At 52.2% G+C, this 17,801-nt stretch overlaps 5 protein-coding genes across 6 annotated transcripts; 2 read left to right on the top strand and 3 right to left on the bottom strand.

The window, feature by feature from the left end:
* Positions 1-32: 32 nt before the first annotated feature.
* NCU02061 (hypothetical protein) lies at positions 33-1,483 on the bottom strand. Its single transcript, XM_958924.3, has 3 exons — positions 778-1,483; positions 403-520; positions 33-338 (listed from the first exon to the last, which is right to left on the bottom strand). The coding sequence occupies exons 1-3, from the start codon at positions 1,212-1,214 to the stop codon at positions 216-218; spliced, it is 678 nt and encodes a 225-aa protein (XP_964017.3). The 5' UTR covers positions 1,215-1,483; the 3' UTR covers positions 33-215.
* A 267-nt stretch (positions 1,484-1,750) lies between these two features.
* NCU02060 (zinc metallopeptidase) lies at positions 1,751-4,157 on the bottom strand. The gene has a single exon (XM_958923.2). It carries the CDS (start codon positions 3,638-3,640, stop codon positions 2,165-2,167), a length of 1,476 nt encoding a protein of 491 aa, XP_964016.1. The 5' UTR covers positions 3,641-4,157; the 3' UTR covers positions 1,751-2,164.
* Positions 4,158-5,107: 950 nt separating this feature from the next.
* On the top strand, positions 5,108-7,772 carry NCU02059 (endothiapepsin). Its single transcript, XM_958922.3, has 2 exons — positions 5,108-6,163; positions 6,225-7,772. The coding sequence occupies exons 1-2, from the start codon at positions 5,827-5,829 to the stop codon at positions 7,403-7,405; spliced, it is 1,518 nt and encodes a 505-aa protein (XP_964015.1). The 5' UTR covers positions 5,108-5,826; the 3' UTR covers positions 7,406-7,772.
* A 762-nt stretch (positions 7,773-8,534) lies between these two features.
* On the top strand, positions 8,535-10,620 carry NCU02058 (hypothetical protein). Its single transcript, XM_958921.2, has one exon. The coding sequence runs from the start codon at positions 8,587-8,589 to the stop codon at positions 10,324-10,326; it is 1,740 nt and encodes a 579-aa protein (XP_964014.1). The 5' UTR covers positions 8,535-8,586; the 3' UTR covers positions 10,327-10,620.
* NCU02057 lies at positions 10,488-16,299 on the bottom strand. 2 transcript variants are annotated; one of them, XM_011394626.1, is made up of 5 exons: positions 14,295-16,299; positions 13,309-14,213; positions 12,927-13,256; positions 12,637-12,866; positions 10,488-12,586 (listed from the first exon to the last, which is right to left on the bottom strand). In XM_011394626.1, exons 1-5 carry the CDS (start codon positions 15,233-15,235, stop codon positions 10,829-10,831), a joined length of 4,164 nt encoding a protein of 1,387 aa, XP_011392928.1. In that variant the 5' UTR covers positions 15,236-16,299; the 3' UTR covers positions 10,488-10,828. The 2 variants fall into 2 exon arrangements, with proteins under 2 accessions (XP_011392928.1, XP_011392929.1); XM_011394627.1 differs by having other exon boundaries at positions 13,309-16,299.
* Between the last annotated feature and the right edge of the window lie 1,502 nt (positions 16,300-17,801).

Raw genomic sequence — 17,801 nt, forward strand, 5'->3', positions numbered from 1 at the left:
AGATAAAAATTCACTGAATTCAGACTTCTTGGGCCCCTTGAACTTGTTGAATTCTTGTTCATCCATCATGGATGTATATATGCTCATCTCTGTATATTCTTCGTGGGACTTTGAGGATGACGGGAAGCCATCCTGGATTCCCATGTTCCTTTCCTGGCGAGTGCATCAACATCAATCTATTACTTTCCACCATCCAACAATTCACAAAAACCACTTCACCATAACAGCCGCGCCAACACCGCTCCCCCGACCACTAACACCAGCTCTCTGACAAGTCTAGATGACTTTGACTGTCCACCAGCAGCAACGGAATCAACATCACCTTCCAGATCGTAAACCTGTTCGACTCTCCTCTTTAGCACACCTATACCTCCCAAAACGAGTGAAAAGGAATACACATACACTGATCCTCAAACTTCCTCCACAGACTTGGCTCGCGTCCCCGTCACAGGACAAGTTGCACTCGGCATCGGCGACTTTGGAGGAGAGAGAGAACAGCTGAGAGGCGCACCAGCATTCTCTGTATTGACGTCAAGGTTGACATGATTGGTTAACTTTCTCTTCCGTTTTTCTTTTTGCTTTTTTTTTTCAAAAACTCTTTTCTCTCCCCTTTTCTCTTGATTTCTTTCCATCTTTGGTCTCAAACTCTCGCAATTTTTCCTTTTCCTGCACCAAGTAGGTAGAAGGATTGCGAAAAAGATGACGAGAACATCATAGGAGAGAGAAAAAAAAAAAAGAAAAAAAAAAGGAAAAAAGAAAAAAAATTTGGAAACTCACCTCGAATACTCCAACCCAGCAAACCGATACCCCTTTTTCTCCAACCCACCCTTACAAAACCCCAAACACTTCTCCACCGTCATCACCCCCGGCAACACCTCATTGATCCCGCCATATAGCGCCCTAGTTCCACTACCACCTGTTCCCGAGAGGCCGGCCGTGGTCTCGTTGTAACAACCAATGTATTTGTATCCGTCCGTTCCGGCTGCTATCGTTGCTGTAGTGGGTGAGCTCAAAGTTGAACTTGTTTCCCCTGCTGCAGCTGAGTTGACCGTTGCGAAAAGGAGGAGGAGGAGAAATACGACGGGAGAGATGAACAAGTTAATATTGTTAATGATGACACAAGTGGTGGTGCGGCGGCGGCGGCGGCGAAGAACTACGTGGTGACTTGATGATGATGAAGCCTCCGACGAAACGGAACAAGACAGCGGCGGCATGGTGGGTGGCTTGCAGGTAGATAGATGGATGGATGGAAGTGTAACACCGAGAGATTAGTCTACTGCTGCATCAGATGAAGCGTAAACAGATCGGTGGGACGAAAAAAAAAAAAAAAAGTGGTTTGAATTTGCTGCGGAGCGAATGAATTAAAGATAGTAGAGCTGATGATAATGTCAACAAATTCAATTGCGCGCGACACGTCAAGATCTTTGACAAACTGCCAAAACAAGACTGGAAAGTGAACAAGTCAACGAACGTTGTTTCCGGTCATTCACCGCGTGAAAAAAAGGAAAGGAGTTCCCCTTCCAAAGCCATCCATCCAGGATAGGGTCCCAACATCCATTCAGCCACAAATCTCCGAGATCTATCCAATCACAGCTGGGGTATGTAATGACACAAGATAACAACAGTGGGAATAGGGAAGCTAGATACATATCTATAGGGCTGACTATTCAAATAACCGACGGGATTCTTAACCACGTTAAGAGATAAAGGTGTGGAAGCTGAGAGCTGAAGACAAGGGGGGGGGGGGGGGGGGGGGTCCAATCATCATTCACAAGCTTTCATACCACCTGCGTTGCTTAAACGTGCAAGCTGACTGCAACGCTGACGCATAATCTGCTCCTATCCCTGCGTAGCCTTCATTATTATCTGATAAGCTTCCTTCCATGACCTTTCTCGGGCCATTCGGACTTTTTTTTCCCTTACTGCTTCAGATTATGAATACCATGCTAAGTGCCGCCCTGGTGAAACTATCTTGTACTGTTAAACAGTAAATCCATCATCTCGAACAAGGTCCAATAACCTGGGCATCTTACCGAAAACAAAGCCTCCCAGTTTATCTTGCGCTATTCTATCTTGAGTCATTACTCAGCAGTCAAATACACATAATCAATCATGACATCGTTACCCATACAAACCCTACCATACCATACCTACCCGTCATTAGTCATTTGGAACTATCCTTCATCTTCCCGCACGTAGAGCAAGTCCACCACTGCTTCTCCATCCTCTGTCCGCAAAACGAGCACTGCCACGTCTCGTGGAGCAATTTACGGCGAGCGGCTTCAGCTTCGGCTTGAGCTTGGAGGATGAATTTTGCTTTGTCTTTGTCTCTTCTCGGTCCTGATCCCGAAACCGTTCGGGAGTTTGAATGCGACCTAGACCCATGAGAGCTTGATGACGGCCGTGTACGAATGGAGGGCGGGGATTTGGTCAGGTCGACCACCGAGCTGCTTGGACGCTTTCCAGCGGATCTGGAACTAGAACTGGATTTGGTGCCTGTGGTTTTCTTTCTGGGATCGGAGGCAGTGGTGGTGGAAGCTTGAGGTGGGCGTTCGGTACCGCAGGCGTCACAACAGAGGAATGTGTCGGGGTTGTGGAGGGTGCAGATGTCGCAGACCCAGCCTGTCGAGGGTTCGTTGAATGGTTCTGCTGGGAGAGATGGTGGAGGAGAAGAAGATGAAGAGACTGTAGACCTAGTTGTTGGTTTAGTATGGTAAGGGATCGGCGGTGGTTTTGCAGACGAAGACGACGTTGCCAACCCCCCGCCGCCCATCTCTTCATTCTGCAAGAAACCCCCCTGACTCCCTGCCGGAAACTCCCTACTCGGCTCCACATAACCACTTCCAAACTTCTTCTTCTCATCCTCCTGCACCAGTTCCCACAGCGCCTGCGCAATCGCCGCCTCGTTCGCCTCATCCTCTTCGGCCTTGGAGCGAAAGCCATTCCTAGTCGCCTGCTCCTCAATCGTGCGAATTTCCTGCTCAGCCAGCCCTTCGTCGCCCGTATCCTTCACTCCACAGCCCTTTAAAGTCTTGTTCCTCCTCTGCACCGCATCAACAATCACCCTCCTTATATCCTCACCCGGCCTCGGCCTTGCACCTCCCAGCCTCTGTCCCGACCCGGCACTTAGTGTTGTTTGCACCTTTCTCTTCTCGGCCTGCTCCCTCGCCAACCGTCTCGCTTCATGCATCGGAATCTGTCCTCTGTTAGAAGAACCACCACCCAGCCGCCGTCCCTCTGATAAGAACCCCTCCCCTGTATAGCCCTTCATCGCCAACCCCTCATGTTCATCCCTCAGCTGATTCCACAGCGCATGAAACTTGGCGTCGTGCGGGCCGTGAACGATATGTGCTAGCTCGTGCAGCATCGTGTCTGCGACCTGCTCGATGGGCAGGAATAGGGACTTGTCGGAGGGGTAGCGAAGACGGAGAAGGATCTTGGCGCCGCGGTTGATGTTCAGTCCCAGGAGGTTGTCTTGCTCCGGGTAGAACTCGCCCAGCTCGCGGACGCGCCAGCCGCGGGCGCGCATAAGCGGTTTCACGAGGGAAGCGATCTTTTTGAGGAGGTGGAGGGCGGAGGAAGGCTGGGGAAGGTGGTGGAGGTGGGAGTAGGCGAGGACTAAGGGGTCTATTTCGAACATTTTGAGGGACTGTGAAGGAGGAAATGTTGTGTGAGCCTTGCTCTCACGTTGTTGAGTTCTTGTCTCAGCTTGTGCGCTGGAGGGGTGGAATGGCGGGGTGGGTTGGGTGATTGCCAAGTGCTATTCCGAGTTTGCGATTAGAAGCAGTCAAGTGCCCGGAGGAAACATGCAGAAGGGCCGGATACTAGTATCATGACCGCAGAGAAGAAGTGCGTCAGCTGGGCTGCCTGGGATTTTGCAGAGGCACAGGCAGTGGCGTTGTTGGTGAATGCATGCTGCTGTTAGTGCTTACAAGAAATAGAGCTTGTATCTGCATCAAAGCGCACTCGGTGGAAGCATTTTCTGTGGGTAGCGTACGCAGTGGTCCGTCTTCTTTCCTAGCGTGCACCCCACATTGGCTATGCGACAAGTGCCGAACAACAACCCGAAAATAATTTGCGGGCTCAAGGGTTGCCGAGTTGACGACATTGATTCAGCGCCAACCGCAATGACAAGAGCATCACCAGACAACTCCAACTCCATCCCTTCAGACCGTGTCGAGCGTGCTCACCGGTCTTGTTTATACATACCTAGTCCTTACCCCATCGGAAATGATTCTTCCATCTGCCAAGTGTGCACAATTTCAGTCCTCAGATGGCCAGAAGGCGAGGCCCCTGTCATGCCGAGACTCGGGACAAGATGATTCGGGGTGTCCGATATTGCCCTTGTGTGACGAGAACTGTCTGTCTGGATGAATGAGAGTATGTAGCATCCAACCGAAGAGGAAAGCAGAGCAAACGTGTGCTTCTTCAAGTCGGCGGCCTCAACCCAACAAGACCCAAAGATCATCGAAACAAATCTCAATCTGACCATCTGAAAGCCGATCTTGAATTGAAAGAAAAATGAGAACAAAAAAAAAACATCATTTCGGGCGGCGCCAAAGGGGGACGACTTTGGGGAGACCATGTGCGGCAGCGAATGAAGGACGACGACGCCGAGCTTGTCTGCGTTAAGCTCTCGGAAGCGCCGTTTCAGGTTTTCGGAGCTTCAATCTGCTTCCCAAGATGGGAATAGTGGCACCCCAGCACCACCGGACCCCGATTTGCTGATCAACGGCCGCCGCTGCGGTAGGCTGTCATCGGTGGGCGATGCGGTTGGCTCGTTTGGCAGGTCGGCGTGAAGCTGTCCCCGCAAGTCGGCAACGCCACTCCCGTCCTGGTTGGTGGGTGGTGGCCGGTGGTACGTACTGCGTACACCACGTACAAACAAAGTACATTTTTAGTGCCATGTACCATGTAGTGTGCCATGCTCCATTGTTTCAGGGGCATTGATCCCTTGGTTTTTGTTCCTTTCCCTTTCGATGGCCTTTCCTCCCCCTGCATAGTGTAGGGTACACCACATACATATCATGTTGTCAAGGGGTACGTCAAGCGAGCGCTACTCTGGCTATGGAGCTCCCAATACCGATCGTTACCTCCAATGATACCTCTCCACTGAATCAAAATTGCGATGGTCAACCACATGTTAGCTTCCGAAACACACTGCCCATGGGTAGGCCCACCTGTCACTTTGCTCTCTGGATGCCGTCAGATTCGGCCTCAGATACAGGCACTGATAGGGTTGTTTGTTTCTGAGGGTACCGAGTCGATACTCATCAAAAGTGGAGGCGAGGAGCCGAGCAAACAAAAAAGGCCCTCAGGCCGGCCAGTTGGTTGACATGGTTTCAAAACACTCACCAGAGCTGGTGAACTGCTCGGTTGATGCCAAGCTCGCAATCGGCTGGGGATCGTCACCAGAAGATTGCTTGCCCCTGGGAGGACCGAGGCGAGCAACGGAGGACGACCAGATGAACATGGGCCGACACAAGGGTTTGCCTACCTAGGTAGTCCTCCTTTTTCCTTTCGACCAAGATACTACGTCCGCACCGCCCCGATGTTTCAACGACGGCTGCTTATCACCTGCTTCTTCTTCTTCTTCTTCTTCCACCTTCTTCCTTTTCTTCTACCGGCCAGTCTCCTCTTGACGAAAACACCGGCCTGACTCGTCCTCCCTCACTCTCTTTTCACTTTCGACCAGTCGTCGAACCTTACGCTCCTTTAACCAACAAAGCCCGAGAACCGCCGCAAACGTCCGCGGTCGCCCTTCTCGGCCCACACTCGTTTTAACGGTTTAGCACCTTCGTCACCTATCCTGTCTTTCTTGTCACGATGAAGTTCCCCATCGTCGCCGTTGCGGCTTCTGTTCTCTCAACTGCTGGGCTGGTTGCAGGTGACCCTCATGTCATCCAGGTTCGCGCCGAGGACCTTCAGGTCCGCAAACATGGCGGTCACAGTTTCAAGATTTCCCAGATTTTCAACCACAAATACCAACACAAGGTGAAGGGCAAGGGCATCAGAGATGTCGCCAAGGTCTACACAAAGTTTAACATGAAATTCCCCGACCACCTTCGCGAGGCCCTCGTCCGCGTCTTTGGCGACCTGGGCGTCAAGATCCCTGGCAACCTCCACGCCTTGAACGACGGCTCTTTCTCACAAGGTTCTCAGGGTACGTATTCCATTGCTGTGGGACCATATCTCTGCGCTCCATTTACTGACCTCCCTTACAGGTGAGGTTGATGCTACGCCTGTCCAATTCGATGTTCAGTATCTCGCCCCCGTCCAGATCGGCTCCCCGCCGCAGACGGTCATGATGAACTTCGACACCGGCTCTTCCGATCTCTGGGTCTTCAGCTCCGAGACCCCTGCCAAGCAGCGCAATGGCCAGAAGATCTACAACATGACCCAGAGTACCACCGCCGAGCTCGTCGACGGTCATGTTTGGAGGATCTCGTACGGTGACGGCAGCAGCTCGTCCGGAAATGTCTACACTGACAAGGTTAGCATTGGCGGCGTCGAGGTGGACAAGCAGGCTGTTGAGATTGCCACCCATGTGTCCGACTCTTTCACCAACGACGCTGCCTCCTCCGGTCTCGTCGGCCTCGCCTTTGACTCCATCAACCAGGTCAAGCCCCGCAAGCAAAAGACCTTCTTCGGCAATGCGATCGACGACCTGGCCATGCCGCTGTTCAGTGCCAATCTCAATAAGGCTGAGCCTGGCAACTACAACTTTGGCTTCCTCGACCATGAGGAATTTGTCGGTCCCATCAGCTTCGTCGACGTTAATGCTTCCCGCGGTTTCTGGGAGTTCGAGGCCAGCGGCTATACCCTTCCCGCCTCCAACTTTACCGAGTCCAACAACAAGACCGGTGTTTTCCAGTCCCTGACCCACACCGCCATTGCCGACACCGGCACCACCCTCCTCATGCTCCCCCAGCCCATCGTCGAGGACTACTACGGTCAGGTCGCCAAGGCCCGCAGCGACAATGCTTTTGGTGGTTATGTATTCCCCTGCAACGCCGACCTCCCGGACCTCATCATCCACATTGGCTCCTACAAGGCTCGCCTCACTGGTGATCTCATCAAGTACGCTCCCGCCGACACCGATGACTTTGCGACAGCCAAGTGGTGCTACGGTGGCCTCCAGAGCGCCCAGGGCTTCCCCTTTTCCATTTACGGAGACATCTTCTTCAAGGCCCAATTTGTTGTGTTCCAGGGTGGTGTGATCGATAAGGATGACTGGTCCAAGGGCGCCAAGTTGGGCTTTGCTGCCAAGCCTGGCACTCAGCTTCCTCAGGAGACGGAGACACCCGCGGTGCCGGACGTCCTGCCCATCAACAATGCTACCAGGCCGGCTGGAAGCGGCCAGAGACGCACTGGCGGTGGTTCTTGTCGTGCTCGCCGTCAATAAGCTATAAACCTTGTTGCTCTGGCAGGTAATGTGAGAGAAAAATAGGTCCAGACACTTGCTGGGTCTGGCTTGGTGTAAGCGTGTCCGGACCACTCTTCACATCACCTCTCTGGTTAGAGTCTTGGTTTTGATGCTTGAGTCGGCATGTCTTTTTTTCGAGTTTGCGATTGATAATATTTGAGGAGCAATCCGGCAAACAAAACTACACGTAGTACACATTGAGATGAGACTGCGTACGATGTACATATCATTACCTGCCAAGCGTCTTTGCGTTGCATAGCGGGTTAATCTTATTCGGTTTATTCTTGATGTGTTTTATAGTCAATTTACCAACGTCAATGCATCAGCCTCTGCTTAAGTTCCATTTGATACCCAGACACCACGAAACCGCTAGGAACTCGCCAGGTTGTCCTACTCATCTGAATAAATCCTCCAAGGTCGTGTACACACGTACGAAGGGTGTTGCCGAAACTGGTAGTGTTGAAAGCCAAAAAAAGGGGGTACCGTATTCAGCGCAGTTCCTTACATAACCCTAACCCCTGATTTGCAGCTACGTAGAATAACCCGTCCGAGCGAAGACATACATCCACGCGCCTTCAACCCTGGAATATTCCACACGCGTTTCCCATGAGGGCGACCTTCCATCAACTTACATCAATCGATGAGCCAACTCGCAACAATCACAGGATACTAACTCATACGGAGCATTGCGTTTTATTTTTCCCTCCACCTATTCAGCGAGTATCAATACGATCCCTACCACTTTAGACGGACTTGGTGCAACTCTAGGCCGCCATTGATTTTGTGCCCCGCATCACACACATAGTCGCCGTCGCAAACCGTTCGCAAGGGCGTCCGTCATTGGCGCACAACAGCGCACAATTCACTGCTCACTCACTCTGATTATCGACACCCGACTGATCCTCACCAAGCGACATCGACAAATTTAGCAATTACACAACCCAACAAGACATCTACACCTCCTAGCTATTCCGACCATCCCACGATTTGCAGGATAACAAACAGCAACCCAACCACCCACCCACCCAGAGACCCAACCATTAAACTCCACCTCCCTTTTACTTCACTTTTTCTCTCAAAAACACTCAGGATAATCCAGGCAAAAAAAAAAAAAAAAAAAAAAAAAAAAAAAAGAAAAAGAAAAAAAAAAAAAAGACAAGATGCTCCGTCGCCCCTTAACAGTCCTAAACATCACGGCCGAAGACATAGCGTCGTATGAAGACCGAGCTCTTGAGCGCCAAAAAGCCCGCGAGATGGCTGCTCGCACACAAGCCCGTCAGGATGCCATGAGACGGGGTCACGGTCACTCGCAACCACTTCAGCAGCAACAACAACCACAACAACAACCCAGTGCAGGAGCGAGAATATTTGGAAGGGAACATCCCGGTGTTGGGAATGTTGGGGCAAGTGGTGGTGGGTTAGGCTTTGGTACAGGTGGTGGTGGCGGTGGTGCAAGGATAAGCGAACAGTATATGGGTATTGGTAACGATGAAACAGAGAGTGAAGAAGAAGAAGATGCCGGTGACGAAAGCTACTATGCGCAGCGCCATGCGCAGAGACAGGCGAGGATGATGGAGCAGCAGCGGGAGGCGGCGCAGAGACAGGCGGCGCAGAGACTTGCGCAGCAACAGCAACAACAACAACAACAACAGCAAAGTCAGGTTCAAGTGGAAGAGAGGACGGCGACCACAGCACAAACCTCCAATAACACCACGGCCGGTCGAAGGGGTGATACGACCGGTACTAGAGCACCACCAGCCACAGCAGCTGGAGGGAGACAACCACGCGGCCATCATTCACGCACGGCGGCAGTCACACCCACTGGACCAACGACAACAGCAACGGCAGTGGAAACCCCATCTGCCATGCCAGGAGGAGGAAGAGGAAGAAGGGGACTGCGCGGAGGCACCACAACAACACCGGGACCAACACGTGCAGGACAACAGCAAACCCCGGCTGCCACAGGACCACAACACGACGGCGCCCAAGAAGAAGAAGCAGGAGACGAAACAGAAGCAGAAGAAGAAGAAGAAACCCAACGACTCGACCAAAGAGGAGGAGGAGGATACGGTGGTTACGCAGGGGAAATGGACCTTGACATCAACACGCACATTCCCTTTATTTCCTCCTCCGCCGATGACAACAACAACAACAACATGGAAGGAATGGAAATGCTTCTCCCACCTGGTTACCACCTGCACGGCGGCTACGGTCTGCAAGTTGAAAGCCATGAGATCCAGTTCCATACTCCCCCCGTCGCAGCGCAGTCTGGGAACCAGGTGATTGCTACGCCGCCGCCGCCGCCGCCGCTGGCTGTGAATCAACTTCATCAACAACAACGTGCCCCCCACCCTCAAGCTTCTTCTCAGTCCCATCAACACAGTCACCAAACAACACACCATAACCAACAACAACAACAACCGCAACAACCGCAACCCCCTCACCAAAACACCCACACCCACACAAACACAAACACAAACACAAATACCACCCGCCGCCACCGCCTCTCCCAATCCCAAAACATTCCCCCTCCGACGATTCCACCCACTCCAGTTCCCCGCACAACCACCACCACAACCACCACAACCACAACAACAACCCCCGCCCAGCGCGTCGCGGCCCAACAAGCCCACCAACGTGCCGCCGCTCAACAAGCCTCGGCCCTCCGCGCCCAAAGAAGGAGAATGGCCATGGAAGCGGACGAGCAAGAGGGGCTGTACGCTCGTTTGACGAGGGGCCATCCTTCCTTGTCCGTGCCATCTACTACTACGACGGCTGTGCCTGCTGCGGGGGGTTCTTCCGGTGTGGTTACTACGCCTGAAGGACAGGTTGGTAATGCCGATGGTGGTGGTGGTGGTGGAGGGAGGACTGCTGCGGCTCAGGGGAGACGGAGAGGCTAGAATGGTTGGTCACAAAAAAATAGTTCAGGTTGGGGAGGGAGGGATGGATGGATGGTTGGTTGGATGGTTGGTTGAATGAGGTAATCTATAGTGCTGGTCTGATCCGGAATACCTACCCTGAAAAAATGATTTCAGCGAACACCGTCATGACAGTCCTTAGATTTGGTAATTGCAGTGTAGATTTTATCACCTTGCTTCTTGCGCCTATCCATCTATACCTACAACACCGCTTGCTTTTCATCCGCACCCAAACATTTATCTCCGCTGAATCTGTCCGTCCATTACCATGTTTCTTCGGAAATGCTCACATGGACGCAAGCAACAAAGGCGATAAAGCTATTTGTCCTAGCAAAGAACCCCGTTGATAGCATGCCTTAACCTGTACATAAACCCTGTCCATACATATTATGCCCCAGGCCTGATGTCCATGTTCTAAAAGGAAGTGATTCCGCTTTCTGGTGAAAAGATATTTATTTCATTCCCACCCCATTCCCTTTACTTATTAGATGCTTTGCAATTCTTCGTTTTGTTCTTCCTGCAGCTTGCCCAGATTTTCCTCCGTCAACGCCTCTCCTTCCCTCCGCTCTATCGAGGCCGGACTTGTCGTCATATCTGCCACGCTCGGTTGTGATGGGTAATGCTGCGAACTGGCATCAAGAAGCTGTTCAGCTTGACCAAGCCCTGTCTGCTCACCAGGGTCTCCTGTTGGTTTTGTCGCGTCTGGCACGCCGTGTCCAGAACCTGACCCTGACGAAAAGTATCCCGCCGTCGGAGACTGCTCAATCTCAGCGCCACCCCCTGGAGACATCCCCTCTGCAACTCGGCCAGGACCCATAGGCGTAGCAAGATTCGACCCTTCATGATCATCAACGTTGTCATACGCATTCAAGTCCAATTCAGACGGCTCTTCATTCAGCCCAACAGCAGGAATACCAGCACTCTGACAATGCTCACCAGACTCTGTGCATTGCGACGTAATCGGCGAGAGTTCTTCCCTTTTGGTAGTGCACCACCTCAGCAACATCCTTTCGAGCGTTGTTCTTTTGACAGGTTTGGACAGGTAATCATCCATGCCCGCCCTCTTGCATTTTTCCTTGTCGCCTTGGATTGCCGAGGCGGTCATGGCCACGATCGGCACATCTCTCACGTAGCTTCTGTACGGGGCGTGGTGCCGGAGGAGGTGGGTGCACAGGTACCCATCAATCAGAGGCATTTGTACGTCCATCAGAATGATGTCCGGTTTCCGTGTCTTGCCAGTGCTGGCTTTAGACAGGTATTCGAGAGCTTCCTTGCCGTTCCAGGCGGCCGCGACTTGGAAGCCTAGTTTTCTGATCGTCCTGATGGCGATTTGTTGGTTGATCTCGTTATCTTCGACTACCAGGATAAAGATCTTGCTGCGGTCCGGCATGGAGAGCTCCTCTTGCGAGGTGGTGGGGGAGAGGCTTGTCGAGGATTGTCTCCATGCCGACCTCTGCTCGCCGCTCAGCGCACCTGACTCCTGGTCAGCCGGAGCCGGGCAGTTACAAGACACGCTTGTCTCGCTCTGTAATCTGTCAGATAGCGGGCCGGTAATCGACTGTGCTTTTTGTGGCTTCTTGAATGGGATCCAGAACGTGGCTGTAGTTCCTTCGTCCTTTTTGGATGCGAGCGCCATGCGCCCTTTCATCAGTTCCAGCAAGTTCTTGGAAATGGTCAACCCTAGACCGGTACCCCCAAATTTCCGCGCTGTCGAGGGATCTCCCTGACTGAAAGGCTGGAAGAGCCGTTTGAGCACTTCTTCTTCGATACCAATGCCCGTATCCTGAATCACGAACTTGACCTCAATAGTATCGTCCGTTTCCTGTTCGACAGAGACATGTAGCTTAACGTGACCCTCATGTGTGAACTTGATGCTGTTCGTGGCCAGGTTCGTGATGATTTGCCGCACACGTCCAGGGTCTCCCATAACCACGAGATCAATCCCAATATCTGAACAAATCTCGTAGTTAAAGGCTAAGCTTTTCCGCTCAGCGGTGAAGCTAAGCATCTTGCCGACCTCCTGAATAACAACAGCTAATGAAAATTGTACTTCTTCGATATCCAGTCGCCCAGACTCAATCTTTGAGAAGTCAAGAATGTCGTTGATTACAGTCAGAAGTGCGTTCGCGGAACGGAAAATATTCTCCGTTAGCTCTCGTTGCTCAGCATCAAGCTCAACATCAAGCAATAATTCCGCCATTCCGATCACACCGGTAATGGGTGTCCGAATCTCATGAGACATCTAGAACGATTAGTTCGGAAGCAATGTGGGAAGTGAGCTGATCAACTCACATTGGCCAAAAACTGGCTCTTGAGCCGGCTTGCTTCCTTTGCGGCTGCTTCATTGGCTAGAAGTTGTCTCTTCTCCAGTGCTTGAGCCTCAATGTCCCTTTCGCGATCCTTTAATTCGGTTACGTCCATTATAAAGCCCATGACGCCTTCGATGAAATCCTCTGTAGAGTTTCCGGTAAGAGGATCTCTCCTGAGAATGGGCTGAAAACCGGTGCGGTACCATCTACCTGCTGAGTCTGTCGTTAGACTCTTCAAAACACTCAAATGCTTAGATCTGTGATGGTACTTACCAAACTTGTGGTCCTGCAGTTCCACCGGTGACTTTCCGCCAAGTATGGACTCAAGAGGCTGCAGAAAAGCAGGCGTCTGACCATCCGGTAATTGTTGGTTGATGTTGTTGAAAACTTCGTAAACATCCTTCCCGATAAACCAAGAGGAGCTGCCACACTCCGGCGAGAGAGCATCCCATATTAACGATCCCTCCAGCAAGGTAACCTTTCGATTGGGGTCAACAGCGAACATGGTCATGCGTGAGTGAGCAATGACGCTACGTAGCTGTTGTCTTGTCCGCTTGGCTTCGAGCTTTGCTTCCATAGTTTCGTGCACATCAGTGCAGGTTCCTATGATAGTGGTTAGACACGATGCTCTTTGAGACAACAGAATGCCACTTACCAAACCACTTTTCAATTTCCCCTGTTTGTTTGTTCTTCAGAGGCAGCGCACGGCCAAGGAACCATCTCCACTCGCCATCTTTGCTGCGGCACCGGTACTCTATCACATATGGCTCGCCGGTTCGAGTTGAATTTTGCCATCGCTTGTCAGCCTCGGCCAAGTCATCGGGATGGAACGCCGTTCTCCAGCCTCCGCCTAGCGAAGCTTCTACGCTCAGACCTGTGTAGCTGTACCACCTGCTATTGTAAAAGTCATGTGCGCCGTCTGGTCCCGCAGTCCACACGAGCTGAGGCATGGTCTCGCATATCAATCTGAACCTTTCCTCGTCTGCTGCTTTGATCTGACTGATTTCATGCTCGATTCGCGTGATGTCCCTGCATGTTATCACACCCGCCAGAAGTTCGCCTGTGATCTCATCTCGAATCACTGCTCCCTCAACGTCGAATATTAGCCGCTCGTCGTCTGGACCCAGCATGCCGACTCTGAAGCTTTCAAAGGGCGTTTCACTTTTGATCATAAGAGATATTGGGTATTCGTCGGTCTCCAGCTGTCTGCTGAAATCATCTGTCCACATTCTCCACTGTGACAAGAGGTTGAAACCTTCGTGGGGAGCGCCTTGCACAGGGTCTGGATAAGAGAGGCGCCGGGCAGGTTTATTGGGAAGGATCACACTCCCGTCCTTCCACATGGCGATGATTGGCGTTTGTGTCTTATCCAGAAGGGCATCTTTCATGACAGTGATCTTTTGGAGCATGGAAGGAGCACTGGTGATGGAAGAGTGAGACGGAGGTCCAAGCGGAGGGAAAGGACTGGAAGACATGGCGACCGCAGAAGGACTTAGGGGAAAGGACGGAGAGCGAGAACGCGAATCACGACTTGATGTCAAAGAGGGAGGGTCGTTTATGCTATAAGGGTACTTTTTTTCAGCAGCATCCAAAACGTCACGCCTTCCAGCCAGCTTCTTGGCACCAACCGGGGGAACATACTTGGAATCGGTGTTGGTGAAAGTGAGGGTAAAAAAGGTTTGCTGCGGGCTCAACTGCCAGACCGAAATGATCATCTTGGCCTGTGCGTGGAATGTAGAACTTTCTGACCGGGCGCGGGTATGATATGTTGACCGGGCGATATCTCTCTTGACTATGACCACATCCACAACAGCGTTTGGTGATGGGCGGCAGGTTGTGTTGCCTGCATCCCCGTCACACACGCCATCTCCTGATTGAGCCGATGTCGATCTAGACCGCGGTGAAGAAGTGGAAGCCGATGGAGGGAGCTCTGCTTGGCGTGGCGTAGCGTCTCCGTCGGGATCAGTTTGCAGAACAGACTTCAAGATTTCTTTTCCCCCGCTGTTTCCAACTCCCATCTCGAGGGCAATCTGGTCCAAAAAGTGCTCCCATGCAATCCAAACCGGCATGCCATCCTGGATAAGATCGATACCAACTTGCGACAGAGTCTGGCCACGGAGTTGGTCCATTGTCGAAGACAGATCATCCCCCTCTCCCGTCGCATCTGACGGCATTCCCAGTAGCCTTCCCATGGACTCATTAGCGAGTACCACTGTTTTGAGGCTATCCAAGACCAGGATTGGAACGGGTAAAAATTGCATGGCCGAAAAGGCAAGCTGGCCCGGAGTTATGAAGGGCATCGTGAGGCGCAAAGGGCTCGACGACTGGCTTCGGCGTACTTGAGGAGTCATGGAAGGCGGGCCTCGCCAGAGGCGCTCCGAGTTCCCCTGGGACAAGGTTGTCCTGTCATCTATTAAACTTTCCGACGGAGGTTCGGGATGAGACACGGAGTTCCCCTCCGGTAGTGCTGATGGCATGTCGGGGTCCTGTGGGAGTTGCGTCTCTTGGCGGGCGGACCGGGGCTCGTCCTGCAAGACAGGGTTGTCATTGTCGTCTGGGGAGGATCGAAGACCGGGGCCCATGTCGTCGTCCCGTAATTGGGTCGTACGAGATCCTGTTGGTCTGCGGAACTCGTAAATCGGCAGGGCTTGTTCGATTGCAGAAGCGTGTTGGGATACTTGTCGACCTGAGAAGCTCGGAAAGGACGAAAAAAAAGGCTAAAGGTTAAAGGACGGCAAGGACCTCTAATGCTATGACTGAAGAAGTCGAACCTTGAGCATGGCGTCCGTGGCTTGAATATCGGTCGGAAAGTGGCTGTCGAGGATGTGACCGAGGTGGTTGATCAACCGGGCGGGTGGTAACCACTGGGGCAAGGGAACTGGAATGCGGAGAGGAAGCGTCGGGCGTAGCCGATCCTTTGGCTGGATGTTTCAACGAGGGAGAAACGAAGCCGGCGAAGCCCAATGGTAACAATTTCCGTATGTAGTGTCAATGCAGAAAGTGATCAGTCCTTTTTTGTCGGTACGAGATTAGAATAGGTACTATGTATAGGCTTAGTTGGCCTTGTGTCGTTGGCTGTCTTGAGAATCGCGAGGCTTTTTTGGGGGGTTGAAGCAAGCTGTTCCGTGGTTGTACGCCGCGGTAGTTGTCGGTCAAACTACAAGTAAATCCCAAGAGGTGGTGGTGGTGTATGCGCAGTGTTGAAGATAGCGGATGCTGGAGGTTGGAAATCGAATGGGACGGGAGTCGACGAGGAAGTGGTGGGAAGAAGAGGAAACGATGGAAGAAGTCAATGAAGTGAAAGAATGAAGTGGAACTAAGGTAAGGCCGAGACTTTTCGCTACTTCTCGGTCACCGGTTCAGAGCAAGTAGCTAAGTACTAGTCGAGTTGAGATTGCCAGGCCCATAGGAGAAGTGGAAGTGGAAGTGGGACTGAAGCGGAAAGAACAAAACGGGAGCGGGCAAGCAAGCAGCTGGAGAATGAGCGGAGGTGCAGGAGCGAGCAAAGCAAACTAAAATCAGACGCAGCCGCAGCGAAGAGGGAAAGCACTCTATGTACATGGATTGGCCCTACGACTAGGGCAAGGCAACCTAACCGAGCGACTGGAGGCCCTACCGGCAAGTACTAACCTGAGGTAGGTCTGGGCCAGGTCGCAGATCTCCCAAGTGACAGGAAGGAAGAACTGCGAACTGCAGCTGGCTCCACCACACGGGAAATGGAGGCAGGTGCGGTTGAAGTTGGTGTAGAGGTAAGGCAGCTGCGAAAGTTGTGACTTTGCGGTGCGTGCAGGAGGTAAACGAGTCTTGCTGGGGCCGGCTGGGAGGATTGAGTGGGTGGAAAAGGGGACTTGTGACAGGTAACATACCGTCTTCATTGCCCAATCCGATCGAAGAAAGAACTTTCTAAAAAAGGATAAACCTCCTCAGGTAGTAGTGTAATAGCGCATCCGTTATGTTTCCAACGAGTCCCATCATTCCGTCAAGTATCGACAAGCATTCATCCTCCATCCACTGGGCTGTGTGGCAGGCCGTTATAATCGACTACCTTGTTCAACAACTTTCACGTACTTTGTTGTTGGCCCATGTCGGTGATAGTTGCAAGACTAAGTAGCCGTCTCGTCATTATGAATTCGGCGTGTCAAGACCAGGACAGCACTTTCAGTACACATGCGCATAACGATAAAGACTTGGAGAGGGTGGGAGCGTGACGGGGCAGCGTACAGACCAAGGCAGCGCACTTCATTCGCCATGCTTTCGTGGTCGTCTCTACGCCTCACTAAGTCTGGGAGAGCACTTCAAGTTGCTTGCAGCTGAGTGGTTTGATGCGTCGACGCGTACAAGCGCGGAGAGATCGGACTGTAACCTCGACCATAGCAATGTAGCGGTCGAGTGGCGACAAGATAAAACACCAGTGAGGTTTTGTTGCGCTCGATTTGAAGCCATCACGAAGCCCATCACGGGGCCTAAAAAGCCTTCGTTTCTGGGATATGGAAGAGAGGAGAACACCGAGGGTTACTAAGTGGGAACAAGGCCGGGACACGTCCAACATATCGAGTGCGCCGTAAGCTTTGGTTTTCGCTTGTCGTTGTCTGGAATTCCGGGGGAGGACCCTGTTGGAGTGAGGATCGCAAGCCCATAGCCCGGTCTAGACCTCAGGGTCCAAGGCGGTTCAAGGCGGCCCAATCGAGCCCAGACTCTGTCACCGGTTCGTGAGTTGTGGCCTGGTGGGTGTGCATCTCGATTCGTTTGGCGCTTCAGCCGTATCGTGAAAAGAATCGACCAACAGGCGCTCCCGTCTTGTGTACCGCACACTTCCGTCCCTTCCGGCGTGTTTGTGTAACCACAGTTTGGGAAATGCCGTCTTAAGGGAGAGTTGTCTTGGGAGCCAGCACAATCCAATCCCTCGGACAGAACCAACGTGGGATCTGGGCACAAGGTGCGACCCATTGTGTTAGTGTTCCACTCGTATGAAGTTTTGTTCTCAAGCTAAATACCTAGGTATCAATGACCATATGCTTCTTTCAAAGAAGAAAAAAGGAAGAAGAAGAAGAAGACTTTGGAAGGTTGAAGTGACGTGCGTGCCTGGACGATGCCTGTTTGGGTAGGTAGGCAGAACGCAGTGAGTCAACCTATCAGTTGGCGGGTAGC

Source organism: Neurospora crassa, linkage group I (assembly GCF_000182925.2).
Source record: "Neurospora crassa OR74A linkage group I, whole genome shotgun sequence".
Classification (NCBI taxonomy): Eukaryota; Fungi; Ascomycota; class Sordariomycetes; order Sordariales; family Sordariaceae; genus Neurospora; species Neurospora crassa.